At 40.6% G+C, this 19,511-nt stretch overlaps 2 protein-coding genes across 11 annotated transcripts in view; both read right to left on the bottom strand.

Moving 5' to 3' along the window:
• Positions 1–588, bottom strand: part of LOC102887582 (zinc finger protein 234) — a 15,081-nt gene extending 14,493 nt beyond the window's left edge. For all 10 annotated transcript variants that reach the window (XM_006911781.3, XM_025046758.1, XM_015589298.2 and 7 more), the window contains exon 1: positions 410–588. The gene's annotated coding sequence lies outside the window, so the exon portion shown is untranslated. The remainder of the gene's footprint in view (positions 1–409) is intronic.
• Positions 589–6,243: 5,655 nt separating this feature from the next.
• The window catches only part of ZNF45 (zinc finger protein 45), a 57,356-nt gene continuing 44,088 nt past the window's right edge, over positions 6,244–19,511 (bottom strand). Inside the window, exons 10-14 of the mRNA XM_025046703.1 lie at positions 18,021–18,162; positions 17,779–17,857; positions 14,467–14,593; positions 13,824–13,916; positions 6,244–8,323 (exon numbers count right to left, since the gene is read on the bottom strand). Of these exons, the coding sequence (XP_024902471.1) occupies positions 6,909–8,323; positions 13,824–13,916; positions 14,467–14,593; positions 17,779–17,857; positions 18,021–18,162 (1,856 nt within the window). The 3' untranslated portion in view covers positions 6,244–6,908. The remainder of the gene's footprint in view (positions 8,324–13,823; positions 13,917–14,466; positions 14,594–17,778; positions 17,858–18,020; positions 18,163–19,511) is intronic.

The following is a 19,511-nucleotide window of genomic DNA, read 5'->3' as shown; positions in this document are numbered from 1 at the left end:
GATTATGTAGCAGGACGCAGTGATCGGAGAGCAGAGCCAGAGTCACTGCAGCTGGAGCTCAAACGCTAACCCGGGGACTGGACCGCTCGACGGAGAGATCATTATTCGCCACTTGCCACGAACTGTTTTAAGATTTAGATCTTGTATCCTCTATTTCAATCCCCAAAACAATTCTATTAGGAAGGTGCTCACATGCCCATTTTAAAGAACAACACCGGGAGGCACAGGGAAATTAACCTCCAATGCCAGGAAGTCGAACCGCGCTTGGAAGGTGTAGGGAGGCGGACTGGGCGAGCTGAGAGCCCTGGGCACTCGCGAACCGGGCGATACGCGACCTGAGCCAGTCCCGCCTGGGGACACGAGAACCGCACCGAACGCACAGAGGTACCGCCCACCCACCCCTCGATACCTGAGTTCACCGCTGAGGGCTCTTTTCCCCTAAGTCGAGCGCTGAGTCGTTTGGGTCCCAAGCACAGATCCAAGTAAGTTCTGAATGGCCCGCGGGACGCGGAACGGTCACGCCACCCCACGGAAAATACTGTAGCAACTCAGCACTCCAGGACCGGAAGTTCCTGCGAGCCCACGGACCTGCGGGACTACACTTCCCAGAATCCACCAGACCCGCCTTCCTGAGCGGAAGTTCCCGCGGAAGCAACAGGGCGTGTGCACTACGCCTCCCGAATATTCGCCAAAGGGAAAACCTTTACGTGTATTCCCACTCTTCTGGAAGAAGTGTTGGGACTACAGGACGCTCCTTGACTGCGCTTCCCAAATTGCCCGAATGGAGAGAATCCCACAGTCCCTACCTTGTAGGTTCCTCCCCTGGGGGTCGGCTTTACCTTTCCTTGCGTCTTCCAGCGAAAATATTCCAAAGACACGACTTCCTGAAGTCGAGATGCCTCCAATGATGCCCGGAGTGTTGTTGGAAAGGAAACATGTGAGGAGATACAGTCTTCAAGAAATTAGTGGGGATTGACTGTCTAGGGCACACCAGATGATTGAAAAAAGGATAATGTTTAGTATAATCTGATGATATGAGGCTAAAATTGAATTTAAAGAATGGGCGACGTAAAATGATTTGGGACGTAGAATGATCTGATGAACGAATAAGGGACCAGCCCCTACTCTGGACCCCGCGGCACCACTAGTTTGGCAGAAAAAAACGAGAGAGCCAAAGCGGAAGCTTGTGCTCGCGGGAAAGTACTCTGCCCTCATTTAAACTTTTCATTACAGTTATTATCCCTACTTTGGGGGTGGAAACACCGAATTTCAGAGAAGTTAGGAAATTTGTCCACTATCTCAAAGCAAGCATAACGGCTGAAGAGCTTGGCATTGAATTCATTCTGGCTGTGAAGCCTATGATTTAATGCCAGAGCACTGAGGAGGATGATTCTATAGGTGAAAGAGCATGTTTTAGTATTGAGTGTTTTCTTTCACATTTTCTGGTTAAAATATCCTTATGATAGTTAGCACTTTTAAAACACGTTCCTGGAAACAAATTTAAAATTGTATAAAGCAAAATTTAAGAAAAAATAAATGCACCCGGAATCCTTCCCCTTGAAGATAACCAGATTCTTTTCTCTCCATAAACCTACATATACCAACATACACATTTGTTTTTAAAAATGAAGTCTCATGTTCTGTATCCATTTTTCCTAAACTCGATATAAGCTAGACATTTTCTAATATCAGTCACTGAAAATCTAACTCTTTCAAATGACTGCTGTATATAATGTTGCATTGAATGGACTGAGAACTAAAAACAGCCCCTGACATCTGGAAGCTGGCGTGGCACTCACAGCTAGAACATGTTATTCTCCTTCCAGACATAAAAGAATCACAGAATACTATCCTCAAAGAAGGTTTCTCTGAGACCATGTAAAGTGGGACAAAACAAGACTCTAATTTTGTTTAGATGGACCAAAACAAGGTCTTTGTGCTACCGAGACAATGCCAAACACCCCTCCTGGCTAAATGAGCAACTGCTACTTCTTTACCATTTAGAGCTTTATTGTTGTTCTAATCAGCCCTCCCAAAAGTTAAATGTATGGTGACACTTGGTATTAGAACTGCTCCTGCTTTCTGACAGCTTCCAATCTAGAGTGAAGCCTGCTTCCTCAGGCCCTCACCCAAACCAGTAAGCAAGGATCCAGTCGTCGCAAAAAAAAGTATGTCCCCTTTCAGTACACACATTGGTACATAGCCATAGGTCCCTTTGGGGGGATCTCTGGGAAAAAGATTAGCAGCACCCATTTTTACAATATATAAGGTTCCACCCTCAAGAGGAGTCTAAACAGTCCTTCATTCAAGGGATTCATAGTTTGTAAACCAGCCATGTCATAAAATTGATTTAGGGGCTGTGACTTTAGTTTAGGTGATTCAAATTAGATGTCCGTTCACTTGACCTAAAAATCTGCCACATATATAGAACAAAAAAGACTTTAGTAAACTTCCCATCTATTTATTTACTAGGGACACCAAGGTCAACAGGAAATGTCAAGAAGCCAGTGCATGATGACTTGAAACTTTTGGGTCGTTATGCTTGAGCTGGAATTGGAGGCTCACCTTTCTCTTTCCCACTTTCTTCAGCACATAACCAGAAAATCCCATTACACTCGTTAGTTCGAACAATATGTCCTGAGTAACAACTCATGGTAATCCAGAACTTTGCCTTATTTCACTAGGAGTATCAAATGTGATATTTTGTATATTTTTGCCGCAGTGTACCAATGACTACCAATGCCCCATTTTCCATGGGAAACAGTCATTAGTGCCTTTAAATCTAGTGATCAGAGAACCGATTCCAGAAAACACAATCAAGTCATAAAAACTTATCCTTAATAATCTGTTCCTCTAGAACCATTCTCAAAAACAACAACAACAACAACAAACATGTATTGGTAAGATTTCAGCCTAAGAAATGGAACCATTAGGAGATAATACAAGAGATTTATAGCAAGATACTGGCTTACCAGATTGTGGGGCAGATTTGGCAAGTTGAAATCCTGAGGATGGGCCATTAGGACCTTCAGCCATGGATTGAACATACTTCCAATAGGTGGAATGATGTCATCTTTAAGGAAGTTTGAGCTCTGCTCTTAAGGACTTTCAACTGCTTGAATTGGGCCAACTCAGATTACTTGTTACCCCTTTCTCAGTCAACAGATTGTGGACTGTGATCATCTCTACAAAATATGTTTGCAACACCTAGGTTTGTGTATAATTGAACAACTGTGGACTATAGTATAGGCAAGTGGCCATGTAAAATTGATCATCACACTGATCTTCATTGTTAAGAAACTGGTTAAGGAAAAAAACTTGGTACACCAGAATACTATGCAGGCGTTAGAAATGAGGCTGTAGGTCAATTTATTGAAATGATTTTTGACAACTGTTTCAATTGGTGAAACACTCGAGTTAAAAAAACAGTATGCATTGTTCCTAGTTTTGTAGAATTCTATATAAATTCTACATACTTATATGCATATATTGAAGCATGCTCACCAAAATATTAACAGTGGTGAATTGATACTACCATGCATTTTCTTCTTTGGACTTTCCTGTACTAACGTGCTTGTTTTCAATGTCCAGGCATCATTCTTGTCAGTAAAATAATATGAAAATACTTATACTTAAAATTTTTTAAATCCTCTCAAGAATTAAATATTGTACTAAGACATGGCATGTGTTGACAAAAAGTCAAGTCTCTAGATGACTAAGACAGAGGTTCTGAGACTCATTACTTTAAAACAAGTGTGTCAAATGAACAAAAAACTGTATTGGACTCAGACCTTTAAATGGATATCCTATCAATACGGTTAGACTTTAACAACTTGGGAAGCCTCTCTATTCTTTCAAACACAGAGAAAGGACAATCTTCTCTAACAATCTTCATCAAATGTAGCCATGTTCAAAGCTAAGGGAAATCCCCCAAAGGGCAGTGAAGTCTGCAGTGATAAGCAGAAGCCGAAACTGAATGGCCCCACAAAGGCTTAAGAAACTAGATGGAGCTAGCAATTTACTATTATGGTCAGGAGTCCAGACCTCATGCCCTTTGGGAGACATGAACATGAACACCGCCGTGAACCCAGGTGTTATCTTGTGACCACCTTGAGGAACCCTGCCATGCAGGTTAGGTGTAAGCCCTACCTGTAGTCTTTTCAATTTTAGGAGACAAGTATTTTTAATCTGGTGAGATTTGTTACAATTACTTTAGGGATGACTTATTCTGGTATTTGCTGACAGTTGAAAAGAACCTAAAAGATTTCAAGCTTGTTTCTGATTCCATGCGCACAGGATAATATAGCAGTCCTGAGACTGCGATCCTTAGCATGGCCTGCTTGCAAGGGTAGACTCTGGCTGGGGTGAGAAACATGGATTTCAGGAGTTTCCACCATTCCATCACTGGTAAGAGCTGTGCTCAAACTGTACAACATGGCTTATTCTGAACACCCACTTTCTCAAAGCCCGATCCCATCTGATCTCAGAAGCTAAGCAGGGTTGGGCCTGGATAGTACTTGGACGGGAGACCACGTAGAAATACCAGGTGCTGTAGGCGTAAAAAATAAAAAATAAGGGTTTGTAAGCTGACAAGGTCCTTGCAATCCATGAGATCAACCAAGGGTTGCCTCGCCTAAAAAAAAAAAAAAAAATGAACACCTGCTTTCTTTACTGAAGACTGGCATCTTGGTACACGCCAAGCAGATGGTGCTTACACAACCAGCTCCCAGTAAGTGCTGATCTCTAATGAGGCCCTATCACAGACATCTCTCATGTGTGGCCAAATGCAATGCAGGATTTAAGTGAGTCCTAAGCAAGAGCACGAGGAGGAGATTCTTGGAAGCTTCAACCCAATTTCCTGCAGACATCTCCCACATACCTTCTCCTGTTACTGACTTTGCTTTGCACCCTTTCAGTGTAATATGGTCCTAAGTCCAGCTACGTTCTGAGTCATCCAAGCAAATCACAGACCCTGAAGGCAGTCTTAATAAGTACATAGAAATCTGTGAAGATGTAGAGAAAATTATGAAAATGAATGTCTCCATTACATAAACGTTGCTAAGTAAAGCTCTTTAACCCAATACACTTAACATCACGGATGTCTAGGAAGTATGGAATGGCATCAAAAGCTTTCTCCTCAGAGGCTCCACTATCATGCTATGTCCCCTACCCACACGTGCCCTTTCTTCAAAGAATCTTTTTTTAAACCTCCACAACATATATAACCCCACTTTATTTCTATCTCCAGTATTTGCCTACTCCCTGCTTAAAGATGTGTCATATGCATTAACCACTATCATGCTATGTCCCCTACCCACACGTGCCCTTTCTTCAAAGAATCTTTTTTTAAACCTCCACAACATATATAACCCCGCTTTATTTCTATCTCCAGTATTTGCCTACTCCCTGCTTAAAGATGTGTCACATACATAGATGATCGATCATTCATTAATTTATCTGTATGTTCACACAAGAAAAGTTTTTGAATACTGATTCTTATTCCTTAATTCTGATCTTATATGTCTTATAATAATGTAGTACGATCTTATTAGAAGTCCTTAACTGTAAAGGATTCATATTGATCATTTTTCATATTCTATTGTACATAATTTACCAGTTTGATCAAACTGATGCTCATTGAGAAACTAAAACACACGATTAATGGAATTACAAAATGGAAAATATTACCAAATACTCCTTGCCAGAGAAGACCATGAATATCCCTTTCCATGTATTCACAGATACTCACATACATACACATGTACACACACATACATATTTATGAATCTGATTATACTATGAAGGCCACAGTCTGATATCACAAAACCCATAGTATGTTCTTCTCCTGTCATTACATGTCCTTGCCATCACTTTAATGGCCCCATGTTATTACAGAAATATGTAATTTAAACAAATTCTTATTAATGAAGTTATTTCCATTTTAAAAATTGTGTGGCATTATCGATCTTTTTCACTGTTTGAATCTCATAATTGTTAAGTTCCTATACTATGACTGCCAAATCAGAGTTGTACCTTATACACTGTTATATACTGATTTTCAAAGGATGGGTTTTTACCAAGAAAGAAAAGCATGCAAAATGTCATTCCTACACCAGTAATGAATACATTTGATGAAGTTTGATAAAAGAAATGCTACAATTAGAAGACAATCACATCAAAACCTGCATAGAAACGCAAAAACTAAAAAGCAATGATGAACTCGATTAAATAAGACAACTTTTGTCACTGGTTATTAAATCTGGTACTTTAATGCATTGCTTTGAACCCTTAACATTGTTAAAAGTTGCAACTGTGCTATGTGCAATAGCCAGTTACTGCAGTTTCAGTCTGCATCATGAGAAAAATGACATAACAGAGTTGAATTTATACTGTATCTAACAGTGGAACAGCAGACAGAAATCCAAAAAACTCAACCTCGGAACTGAGGCTGAGGGTAGGTCAGGAACCAACCGCAACAGCATGCTACCGAAATAATGCTGTGGAATGCAGTACCCAGTGTTAGTTCTGCAATTCAATTCGTTGGTTTCTCTGATTTATTGTCACAGGTTTCCTCTTCCAGATACAATTTTAAAATATTACATATTTTCTCCCTTTGATTCATTTAATAAACAAGTACTGAGCTCAAGTACAAAGTGCTCATGAAACTTAAGGCTGTAGATTCAGCAGCAAACAAGCTTCCTGCCATCGAGCATACTGCATTCTACTGGACACCAACTTTAACACCCAACATTATAGTTCTGTAAATATCTGGACAAATTCTTACTTCTAAGGCCTGCCTCTTGAAGGATAAGTTTAATGGTCAGAGGTTCTGGCTGAAGCCTTACGACACCACTTGTAATAGTTTTGGGATCACTGGGATATGTTGAACTATGGCTGAAGCACTCACTTTAATGAAACGAATGTTTTCCTTCTTTTGAGACTGGATGAAATTTATCTCCAACATGGTTTCTGTGATGAATTTTAAAATATGAACTTGACCTGAAGTGCTTACCACATATCTCACACTTGTAGGGTTTCACCCTTGTGTGAACCCTCTGATGAGATTGTAGATGGGCCAACTGACTGAAGTCCTTACCACACACCTCACATTTGTATGGCTTCTCTCCAGTGTGGACTCTCTGATGAAGTTTAAGATGTGAGGCCTTACTTAAGTGCTTACCGCACTCCCAACATGTATATGGCTTCTCTCCTGTGTGGATGCTCTGATGCACGACAAGATCCAAGCTTGTCTTGTAGCCCTTCCCACACTCCTCACATCTGTATGGCTTTTCTCCGGTGTGGACTTTCTGATGGGCTTTCAGGTACGATTTCCGACCAAATCGCTTCCCACACTCTTCACATGTGAATGGTTTTTCTCCACTGTGGACTCGCTGATGGGCCAAAAGATGTGAGGCCCATCTGAAACTCTTCCCACATTCCTTACAATGATAGGGTTTCTTTTCTGTGTGGATCCTCTGATGGTAATAAAGATCTGCCCTAGAATAGCTTTTTCCACACTCCTCACATTTGTATGGTTTCTGTCCCATGTGGACACTCTTATGGACATGAAGATGTGAGCTCCAACTGAAGCACTTCCCACACTCCTCACATTTGTATGGTTTCTCTCCAGTGTGGACCACACAATGACTATTAAGTCCTGATCTACGACGAAAATTCTTCCCACATATATCACATCTGAACGGTTTCTCCCCGGTGTGGACCCTCTGATGGTTCTGAAGATGGTAAGCATGAATGAAGGCCCTTCCACATTCTTCACACTTATAAGGTTTCTCTCCTGTGTGTAATTTGCAATGGTCACTAAGTGTTGATCTACGACTGAAGCCTTTCCCACACTGCTCACATTTGAACGGTTTCTCTACAGTGTGGACTTTCTGATGAGTTTGCAGACGTGAGCTTTGACTGAATTCCTTACCACACTTATCACACTTATAACGTTTTTCTCCCAAGTGAACTCTCTGATGAATACGAAGTGCTGAGCTATGGAAGAAGCTTTTTCCACACTCATGACATGTATGAGACCTGTCTCCTGAGCTTAACTGTTGATGAAGATCAAAGTTGGAGAAACCACTGAAGAATTTTTTACACACCTTTCCCTGGTAAGGTTTCTGGCCTGTGTGAGTTACAGATAGTTCTGCCCCAACCTGGCTGGGTGAATCACCCTGTCTGGGGAACTGAAAACTAGTTATGATAGAGTCTTGACATCTGATTAAGTCAGCTACAATCAGTTGCCAGATTTGCCAGCAGGAAAGTTCTTCGTTTGGTTCCTCTGGAACAGTCTCCGGGTCATGTTGGATCTTGCCTCCTAGAAGGACAGAGAATGCAGAGATGTGGACAAGCGAAGGCTTTGTTCGTTGTCTTCAAGATTTCAGGCTGGAGAAAGCATGAGACTTTAATGGATCCAGGGACTATTCACTATGTCCTCTGGGTATGTATCATGGTCTCCGGTTTACATGCCTACAGAAACCAAGAGGTAGTCTAGTAGGCGCCTATCCACTGAACATCAGTAAAACCAATTTAGAACTACCCCGAGTCTCCTATGGGATGTATGAGTTAGAAATAAAGGCTTCATAACAAAAATGGTAATATGATACATGATGTTAATCTGTTGCTATTTCTATTGAATTTTATAATGAGCATCTATTCTTGGATAAATTTTACAGCAAATAATTATATACACAATAAAGTATGAATCAATGCAAACTTTAAGGAAAAGCAGCAGCAGAATCAATTCTTTGTATATTTGGGTTTATGTTACGTATCCTTAGGTAATAAAAAATTTTAATCTTACCAAAAAAGGAGTATAGACTTTACCCTATACTTCAGAGAGATGAGCTCTGACCCCGTGGAATGCCATGCCTGAAAAGTGTTCCTGAGGTTCTTGGGTCACATTGGCTGGTCTAACAACACAATTTAGAAGTGAGGCTGACCACAGCAGAAAGACCAAGAATGTGATTTCAGATGGGGCTTTCATTTACCCTGTGGTGTAGACCAGGAGACTGAAAATAGCCACATGAAACTATTCAACGTACACTGATGGAGCTCCAATAATTACTTTGGACAATGAAGCTCAGGTGAGCTTCCCTGATTGGCAATACCCTGTGTATAATTCCACACCTTCATGTTGGAAAGTAACACAGAAACACCTCCTTGACTCCATGCAGAGAGGACAATGGGAGCTCTGCATCTGGTTTTCCCTAGATTCCCTTTCATGTACCTTTTCTGTTACTTGATTTTAAGGAATATCCTTCTCTGCAATAAACACTAACCATGGGTTTAACGGCATTCAGTGAGTTCCATCAGGCCTTGCAGAAAATCATTCGATCTTAAGGTAGTTTGGGGTACCACCACCCCTGCCCCCGGCAAACTTGCAGCAGGGATCAAGTGCAGGAAGAGTGTAAACTCTTTGAAGTAGGCTAAACTCTTTGTACTCCTATATATCGATAACCTAGAATTGTATATATCTAAAGCCTTCCTGCAAATTTTATATAACATGGGTAGTTCGTCTTATTTTTCTGGGTTGATACACACAGTAACTTAAATATCTGAAATAGAAAAGAGACAGGAAACTACAATTTTGCTATGAAGCTATGTCTGCACCTCACAGGAATACACAAAGGGTTATGCTAATGATGAGAAAGTCAACAGGATGAAAAAGAACACATGAGGGCCTACCTAAGCTTCTTCTGAGGTTTCTAGATTGTCTCTCTCAAAACAGTGTGGAAAAACTTTGGAGATAAACTGGGCTTTCACATAAGTTTTTCAGATTGAAAACTGCAGCCTCTTAGTTAGCTGTAAATTAATTTAAAATCATACAATACGCATTTGGAAAAAAGAATCAGGACAGAAACCATGAGAGCGGGAATGGGGTCATTACATGAACTGTCTTGCCAAGTCATACATATAAACCCACACACATGGATAATATTTCTTTCGGTTATGCTCAAAGATGAATTTCTTAATATACCTTGTGGTCTACAAAGTGTGAAAACTTGGTTTAAGAACTTAGCAAGGCCTTAATTAAACAAATTATTCAAATGAAAAATAAGTTCCAAGGGTGAAACTTGGAAAAATACCAGTAGGTGAGTGTGCTCCTCCTGATAGATACTGTAGTTTATAGTTAAATCTAACAAACTGTCACTTTAAAATAGTTTTTTGGGGGAGACACGGAAGTCTCTCTGAGGATGTGACAATTGTGAGTAGGCAGTTTCCCGATACTCTCCAGGTTATAATGTTCACCGGTTGAAAATGTAACAATATGTCTCTATAAAAATAAAGGGAAATCATGGGAAATTATCATTCTTTAACATTTAATGGCTAAATTTGTAGAAAATTAAGCCACAGAAATATACACCATATTTCCCACCAAAAATGATCAGGAATAGACAACAATTGCCTGTGTGGCTGGTGTTACTTTCATTTTCATTCTTCCCCTGCCAGCATCTGGTGACAGCGACATGGATGTTAACCTCGTAAGAAGCAAATGGGCCACAGAAGGGCAAATGATGCAGAGAAAAGGCAGCCTGCAAGCTGATGACTGAGAGCTCAGGAAATAGGTTTTTCCTCTTTGTGGAGGCCATGTCAAAGAGCAGACACCAGGCTCATTAAAAAAAGTATTACTCCCCAGACATGAAGATGCCACCTATGGAAGGCTCCAGGAGAGCCACGGGAAGGCATGTTCCTCAGTGTGGTCATAACAGCAATGACTACAAGCTTCCCTGGATACAGGTCAAGTACACATGCATAAACACTCGATCGCGCTAAGGACATCTATGTAAGTAGAAACTGTGTAGGCAGCCATTTAGAGACAAGAAATGTGCAATAGCCTTAATTTGTTCTGGTTTACGTATCACTTATTAGCTGTCTCCGTGAGTCACGGAGTGACTTGGGCTGAAAAGGAAGCATGAGGGCCTCACAACAGCTTCTTATGCAGATTTTGGACTGTCTGTTTGAAAACAATGTGGAAAAACTTTAGATGTAGATAAATTGGTCTTTCATGTCAGTTTTTCAAATTGAAAATGACAGAGCTTTGGTGAGCTATAAAATAAATTTAAAAGTCTATAATAAGCACTTATAAAAACAAATAGGAGAGAAACTATGAAAGCATCACCACCAGCAGGGAAGACAGTTAAAGTCTAAACTCCAGAACCTATGAACATCATTAACAGCAAAGAGGAATCCGGCTGCAGATGCAATTAAAGTTGCTAATGAGCGGACCATGAAAACAGGAAGAGAATCGGAGATGAGATGAGAGAGACCGATGTAACCAGAAGTGTCCTGGAAGGTGGAAGAATGGCAGAGTACAGAAGAACAGTCAGGAAGGCAACATCACTGGTTTTGAAAATGGAGGAAGTAGAACAAGGGCCAAGGAGGTGGCCAGGCCCTACATACTGGTAACCCAAGAAAAAGGTTTCCCCCCTAGACCAGCGATCCCCAACCTTTGTGGCACCAGGGACCGGTGCTCCTATGAGAATCTAATGCCTGATGATCTGAGGTGGAGCTGAGGCGGTGATGCTGGTGCTGGGGAGTGGCTGTAAATACAGATGTAGCTTTGCTTGCTCATCCATTAGTGTGAAAACTTGGTTTAAGAACTTAGCAAGGCCTTAATTAAACAAATTATTCAAATGAAAAATAAGTTCCAAGGGTGAAACTTGGAAAAATACCAGTAGGTGAGTGTGCTCCTCCTGATAGATACTGTAGTTTATAGTTAAATCTAACAAACTGTCACTTTAAAATAGTTTTTTGGGGGAGACACGGAAGTCTCTCTGAGGATGTGACAATTGTGAGTAGGCAGTTTCCCGATACTCTCCAGGTTATAATGTTCACCGGTTGAAAATGTAACAATATGTCTCTATAAAAATAAAGGGAAATCATGGGAAATTATCATTCTTTAACATTTAATGGCTAAATTTGTAGAAAATTAAGCCACAGAAATATACACCATATTTCCCACCAAAAATGATCAGGAATAGACAACAATTGCCTGTGTGGCTGGTGTTACTTTCATTTTCATTCTTCCCCTGCCAGCATCTGGTGACAGCGACATGGATGTTAACCTCGTAAGAAGCAAATGGGCCACAGAAGGGCAAATGATGCAGAGAAAAGGCAGCCTGCAAGCTGATGACTGAGAGCTCAGGAAATAGGTTTTTCCTCTTTGTGGAGGCCATGTCAAAGAGCAGACACCAGGCTCATTAAAAAAAGTATTACTCCCCAGACATGAAGATGCCACCTATGGAAGGCTCCAGGAGAGCCACGGGAAGGCATGTTCCTCAGTGTGGTCATAACAGCAATGACTACAAGCTTCCCTGGATACAGGTCAAGTACACATGCATAAACACTCGATCGCGCTAAGGACATCTATGTAAGTAGAAACTGTGTAGGCAGCCATTTAGAGACAAGAAATGTGCAATAGCCTTAATTTGTTCTGGTTTACGTATCACTTATTAGCTGTCTCCGTGAGTCACGGAGTGACTTGGGCTGAAAAGGAAGCATGAGGGCCTCACAACAGCTTCTTATGCAGATTTTGGACTGTCTGTTTGAAAACAATGTGGAAAAACTTTAGATGTAGATAAATTGGTCTTTCATGTCAGTTTTTCAAATTGAAAATGACAGAGCTTTGGTGAGCTATAAAATAAATTTAAAAGTCTATAATAAGCACTTATAAAAACAAATAGGAGAGAAACTATGAAAGCATCACCACCAGCAGGGAAGACAGTTAAAGTCTAAACTCCAGAACCTATGAACATCATTAACAGCAAAGAGGAATCCGGCTGCAGATGCAATTAAAGTTGCTAATGAGCGGACCATGAAAACAGGAAGAGAATCGGAGATGAGATGAGAGAGACCGATGTAACCAGAAGTGTCCTGGAAGGTGGAAGAATGGCAGAGTACAGAAGAACAGTCAGGAAGGCAACATCACTGGTTTTGAAAATGGAGGAAGTAGAACAAGGGCCAAGGAGGTGGCCAGGCCCTACATACTGGTAACCCAAGAAAAAGGTTTCCCCCCTAGACCAGCGATCCCCAACCTTTGTGGCACCAGGGACCGGTGCTCCTATGAGAATCTAATGCCTGATGATCTGAGGTGGAGCTGAGGCGGTGATGCTGGTGCTGGGGAGTGGCTGTAAATACAGATGTAGCTTTGCTTGCTCATCCATTGCTCATCTCTTGCTGTATGGCCCAGTTCATAATAGGCCAGAGACTGGTACCAGGGATTGGAGATCCCTGCCCTAGAGCATCCAGAAAGAAATGTAGCCCTATAGACATCCTGATTTTAGTCCAGTGAGATATGTCAGACTTCATACCTAAAGAACTAAACTAAAATAAAATTTTGTTGTTAGCTCTGCTATGTTTATAGCAATCTGTTTCAGCTCCAATAAGGAATTACGGTATCCTTAGCAGGTCTGAAAAACAGGAGAAAAGATAACATGGGTGGAAAAAATGGAGCAAGAGGGAGAAGACAGGAGATGTACTCAGGGAGGGAGTGGGGATGCAGAGCAGACCACAGGGGACTCCAAGGGCCACTTTAAGTGGTTTTACCTTTAAGGAAAAAAAAGAAGCCATAAAGGATTTTAAACAGAGAAATGGCAACCTGACTTACATGTCCAAAGGATAACTCTGGCTGCTATATGAAGAATGACCTAGGATGGAAAGAGAGGGAGCAGGGCAACCTGTATGAAGGTGGTCGTAACAATCCAGGAAAGAAGTCTGCAGCAATTTAGAACATGGTGATGGAAATCAGCACAGAGAGAAGTAAAACAGTATGGCGTGACAGCTGACTCCAGCACTCACTGTTGCTTGCTTCTTACCTGAATTCCCTTTTCTTTGGGTTGCCATCTTCATCATCCAATATTTTTCCCCGCTTACTAAGTGGATCACGCCTTGTTTGAATGGTTGATACCCTGTGAACATGCAAGGCCACATGTTTAAAACCCTGGAAAATTAGGTTCCCACTGCACACTTCAAGTCATCAGAAACGGTGTTTTTCAAACCCTTTTTTTCACGACCTATTTGAAGAAATGCCATCTGTCAAGACCCATACATGTAGAATGAGTTACAAAGTACTTTCTCCTCAATTTTTTGGGAAGAGTGTGAGAACTGATGTTATCTAATTTAATTTCCTTAAAAATTGATATGGGGACTCAGTAGGGATTTATTTTTTGACTTAGAATTATTAGGTTTATTATTAGTAGTATGTTGGTTTTTATAACTCATGATGGGGTCAAAAATAAAGTAAGTATAGCAGCATAGTAGCCAGTTACAGTTCTTTAACAAAACACAAACTTGCCTGTTGATAAAAACCAAATTCCCTCTCTGTGTCCCACATATCTTAGAAGGGTCTGATCCCCAAATTCAGGAAACTATTTCAAGGGCCCCAAAGCCTTGAACACCCCAGGACACAAAGCCACTTCTGGGAGCTAATACTGAGTGACAGAGGGCACATGTCCTCACCCACTGAGACCAGGTTCTTGAAGTTCTCCAGCATCACGTCTCGGTACAGCTTCCTCTGGGCAGAGTCCAGCAGCCCCAGCTCCTCCTCAGTGAAGATCACAGCCACATCCTTGAACGTCACTTCCTCCTACAATGCCAAACACAGGCAGCCTCAATCTCACGACCAACCTGCACTTGGAGAAGGGCAGCGCTGAGCAGATGCTACCTTCTTGTCTGTCACTTTCAAACAGAATGGCTAACATTCCCTAACTGTTCCTTGATTTTCTGTGTGAACCTAAATAGGTTTCTCATATTTTACGTATTTAAATGGCAGATGAAATCAAGAAGCTCATCTAGCAGCTCTAAGGAGTAACTGCAGAGCAAGAACTAAGTTTGGCAAATCCAGCAAAATTGGATGTTTTTAACAAGGGTAAACTTTAGTTTATAACTGGAAACAACCGAGATGTCCTTCAGGTAGTGAATGGATAAACTGGTACATCCGAATCAGAATATAATTTAGTGCTAAAAAGAAATGAGCTATCAAGCCACGAAAAGACCTGGAGTTACCACATATTACTAAGTAAATGCAAGTCTGAAAAGCTACATATTCATGATTCCAACTATATAACATCCTGGAAAAAGGTAAAATTATGGAAACTGTAAAAAAGATCCGTAGTTGCCAAGGGCTGGGGGAAGGGAGGGATGAGCAGGAAGAGCACAGAGGATTTTTAGAGCTGTGTGTGATAGTATAATGGTGGGGACATGTCATTCATTATAAACTTGTCCAAACCCAGAGAATATACAACACTAAGAACGACCCCTAATGTAACCTACGGACTCTGGGTGGCAATGATATGTCAACATAGGGTCATTTACTGTAATGAATGTACCAATGTGGCAGGGGATGTTAACAGTGGTGGAGGCTGTGCACGTTTGGGACAGAGGATATTGGAAACTCTGTACCTTCTGAATTTTATGGTAAATGCAAAACTGTCCTCAAATATAAAGTCCATTATTAAAAAAACAGATACACACACAAACCTAATTTTTGAAAAAATTAACACATTAAGGAATAAAAGTAGATTAATAAGTAAAAGACATGCCGGGTGTGGCTCACACATTGGAAAGAGAGAATCTAGCTCTTCCTGTGTGAAAATCTCCAACGATATTAAGCAATGATATTGCGTAAAGCAGCAGTTAAGAGCCTATTGTTCTGTGCTGTATTTAAATAGTCTGTCTATAAAATTCCAATATGGCATGTATCGAACTTTTTAAATATTACTAAGCTCCTAATACACTGAGAATCAAAAATATACATATTATTTAGAGAAATAATTTTTTGGAGAGAAAGATAAGAAAAGTGTCACTGCAGTGTTGCTTGAAGCAATGAAACTCCTAAACCACCTTAATGTCTGAGTGATAAGTAGTTGAAAATAAAAAAGTATCAATTGAATAGGAATAGTAAATAATCATAAATAATAAATATTATACAATATTAAGTGAAAAAACACAATTTAATAACAGATGTATATCATGAATATAAAAACTATGAATGCCCATGAGAAAAAGAGTATAAGAAAATAAAGAGTTAATGTGTCAGCAGTGAAGTAATAAAGTGGGAGAACTGGTCACTCCTATTAATTTGTCTACACTTATTTTTGAAATAAAAAGAATAGTGACCAAAAAAACAAAAAACAAAAAACCCCTAAACACTAAAAACAAGTGCAAAATAAGCAGGTCTTTAAGTGTCTGGTGTTCTCCTTGAGTCATTGCAAGAAAAACGAAAACAAAAAAACAAAACACATGACCTTCTGAATAGTGAGATGGAATTTTAACAGTAAAGAAAGGTAAACCATATCCACCTTGATTGTGGTCATTTTTTCTTCTTAGTTCTGCAAATGTACAGATTTCTGAGCTATGGAGAACTTTGCCTGGTAGTATCTGGAAAAACAGAAAAAGCACATGAAAGGCTGACCAGGGATGCTGCTCACCTCCATGAAGGAGCCCCTTCCTTGGGGTGGCTGCTGCTTCACACAGCTTAAAGAGCAGATCACAGCATGAGTACTCTATTCCTGCACAACACACACACTGATACAATCTCCAGTGTTGCCTTGTAGCTCCCAAGGTAGCCATATCAGATTCTGATGTGATGGAACTTGGGTAAATAGAAGGCACAGAGCAACAATCATCTCTAACGAGTGAAACTGCTGTATGTGATAGTATTATGCTGGGGACTATATCTGGGTTCAAACCTAGTTCAATTCGCTTAGCTGAGTCATTCTGGGCAAATTAGTAACATCTCTTTTTCACAATTTTGTCATCTGTACAACTGAGAGACTATTACTTCCAAATCATTCAACAGTTGAGAGCTGGTCAGCACTTTAAATACTACCAGGATTTATTATTTTTGAAGCTATAGTAAAAAAAGATGGTACTCTGTAATGTGAAATTGCTCTTATAAATGGGATTTCTACCAAAAAACATTATATAAAAGACCTTTATAGGCAGAAAGGAGGAGTAAGGAATTTATACTAGGCAAAAAAAAAAAAAAAGCAGCTTGGTTATTGAGAGGTCATTTTCCTTTAGAGGATGGCAGGGATCTATCAGGCAGATTTCCTAACTCGTGCTGATCTGGTGAGTCCTGATTCACTGGTTTAAGGTCTCATTTCTGGGAGAGCCAAAACTATCATGAAGTCTCCATTCGGGGACTCCATTCGGGGCTTGTTGTCTTGTTTTTAACCTCTCTGTCCCTGAGCGATCAGATATTCTGACTTTCTTACCCACTCCTCCTTTCCAGCCAGAAATGGTTTGGGATTTAGTCTAGCTTCCTACAGGGAGACGCTGCAGCTGGAGTTCTTAAGCCATCAGGACTCACGGTTTTCAAGGAAGTGAGAACTTCCCAAAACCAACAGTACTAATAACAAGAAGCCATCATTCACCCCCTGCTAGGAACTGTCTTAATACTTTCACTAACTCGTTTAATTCTCAAACCACTATATCAGGAAGGTAGTAACGTCATCCCTATTTTACAGAAAAACATCAAAGGCAGAGAAATTTAGGTAACTCGCCCAATGCCCTACTGAGGAACCGGGAGAGAGAGAGAATGGTGACGACCCCGGCAGGCGGAAAGCGCTGGAGACCCTCCAACCAGGCGAAGCACGACCCAACCGCCCCAACCGCCCCAAACGCAGAGGTTCCGCCGAGGGGAACGCCGCCCGCCGCCCCAGTCCTAAAACCAACGCTCTGACGCAACCTTTTTCTGCTAAGCCAATGACCGTGTCCATTGGGACCCCGAAAAGTTCGGAAGAGTTGTGAAAAAAGGAACCGGCTCACCACAGCGAGGGGAAAGACGACCGCTACCTGAGCTCCGAGAGCGGAAGTGCGTCGAGGGGATACACTTCCCAGAATTCCCCTGCCCCAGAGCTTTGTACGAAGTATCCGAGTCTCTGCCGGACCCGTGGACTACACTTCCCAGAATTCCCCTTCCCCGGGAGCCTGTACGGAATATCCGAGTTTCTGCGGGACCCGTGGACTACACTTCCCAGAAAGCCAGAGAACACAGTGCATGTTCTCACCCTCCTCGGGCGAAAGTGCTTGAGACCTCGCGGAGCTGTTGGACAATTTCCACAAAACCCGCGGGGACTAAGTACACATTGCCGACTTCGGGCTGGGAGTGTGGAAACCTGCGCTTAGGGCTAGTGTTACCTTCTCTTGAATCTGCGAGCGGAAAAATTTCGGTAGACATGACTTCCTGAAGTCTAAATGTCTTCAATTAGTACAAGTTTTGTTGGAAGAGTAAATAGGAGGCATAAGATTAAAAAATTAATCTGCAACTGGGAAATGTTCTATTTAGGAGCATTGGAGAGTCGAGAGAAGGGTAATATTTTGTACAATCAGAATTAAAGCTGAGAATGAAGAATGGGCGAGGTAGCGGTTTTGGAGAGGTGGTATTAACCTCTACTCTTGATGTAGTATCAGTGGTTTGATAGGATGTAATCAAGAATCGTGTGTAAAGTTACTCAACACCATTAGTCATAATGGAAATGCAAATTAATAATATCACTGCATTCTAGCCAAAAAACAACAATTAGGAAAAAATTATAAAATGTCAACACTTTCCTAGTAGTGTAAATTGGTACAACCACTTTGGAACTTTTTTTTTTTTTTAAGTATCTAGTACAATTACATATGTTTATACCCGTAACTCTTTGGTTCAACCCACGCAGACATTTCTCAAATTTATATATCCATATATTCAGCCAATGACGTTTTCCAGTAGGCTCATACTAACTACCACTACTTTTAAGAGCCTAAAGTGGAAACTACTCAATGATCATCTATAATAGGGGGAATTATTGGTAAATTTACTAGTTGTAAAAATAGTCACTAATGAGAATGAATAAAATTCATCTAGTCTCCAAATTTGAATTTCCTAATGTTGAGGAAATTAAGGTTGACACAGAATAGTAAATATTGTATGATTCCATTCTGTAAAATACAAAAACAGGCTCAGCAAATCTATCATGTTAGGAGTTAGTAAGTGCCATAGTAAAAGGACTGTGACTAGAATGAGGCATCAGGGGAGCTTCTAGGATGTTGAATTTGTCCTGGTCCTCTAAGAAGTGGACACTAAAAATTTAATGTACAAGAATATCATTAAGGGAAAGGCAGGAAGCCAGGGGAGGCTATAAGAATCATGACCTTGATGCAAAGGTGATTCTTGCCTGGATTAGTACTTAACATAATGGTTGCCAGGTATTGATTTCTGATTTCACCATTCATTCTACATTTATGGATCAGCTTTCTACTATAAGAGTTTACATTTTTTTTTCTTTTTCTCCCATCCTTATTTCCCATCTTTCTTCATATTACATTATAAACATTTATTTTGATGTTCAAATTCTTCAAATTTGTTCCTTCCCTTTTCAATGTGATTACATTAGTCAGTGAAATACAGTTTCGTTCATTTATTTTTGCTTTAGAGTTCTGTATTTTATTTCCCTTCTTTTTTTTTTTTTTTTTTAGCATGTAAAACATTAATATGGTTCTAACAATCACAACCCTGT

The sequence above is a fragment of the Pteropus alecto genome, unplaced genomic scaffold (genome assembly GCF_000325575.1).
Source record: "Pteropus alecto unplaced genomic scaffold, ASM32557v1 scaffold194, whole genome shotgun sequence".
In the NCBI taxonomy this organism is placed as follows: Eukaryota; Metazoa; Chordata; class Mammalia; order Chiroptera; family Pteropodidae; genus Pteropus; species Pteropus alecto.
This window is presented reverse-complemented; position numbering and strand designations above follow the sequence as displayed.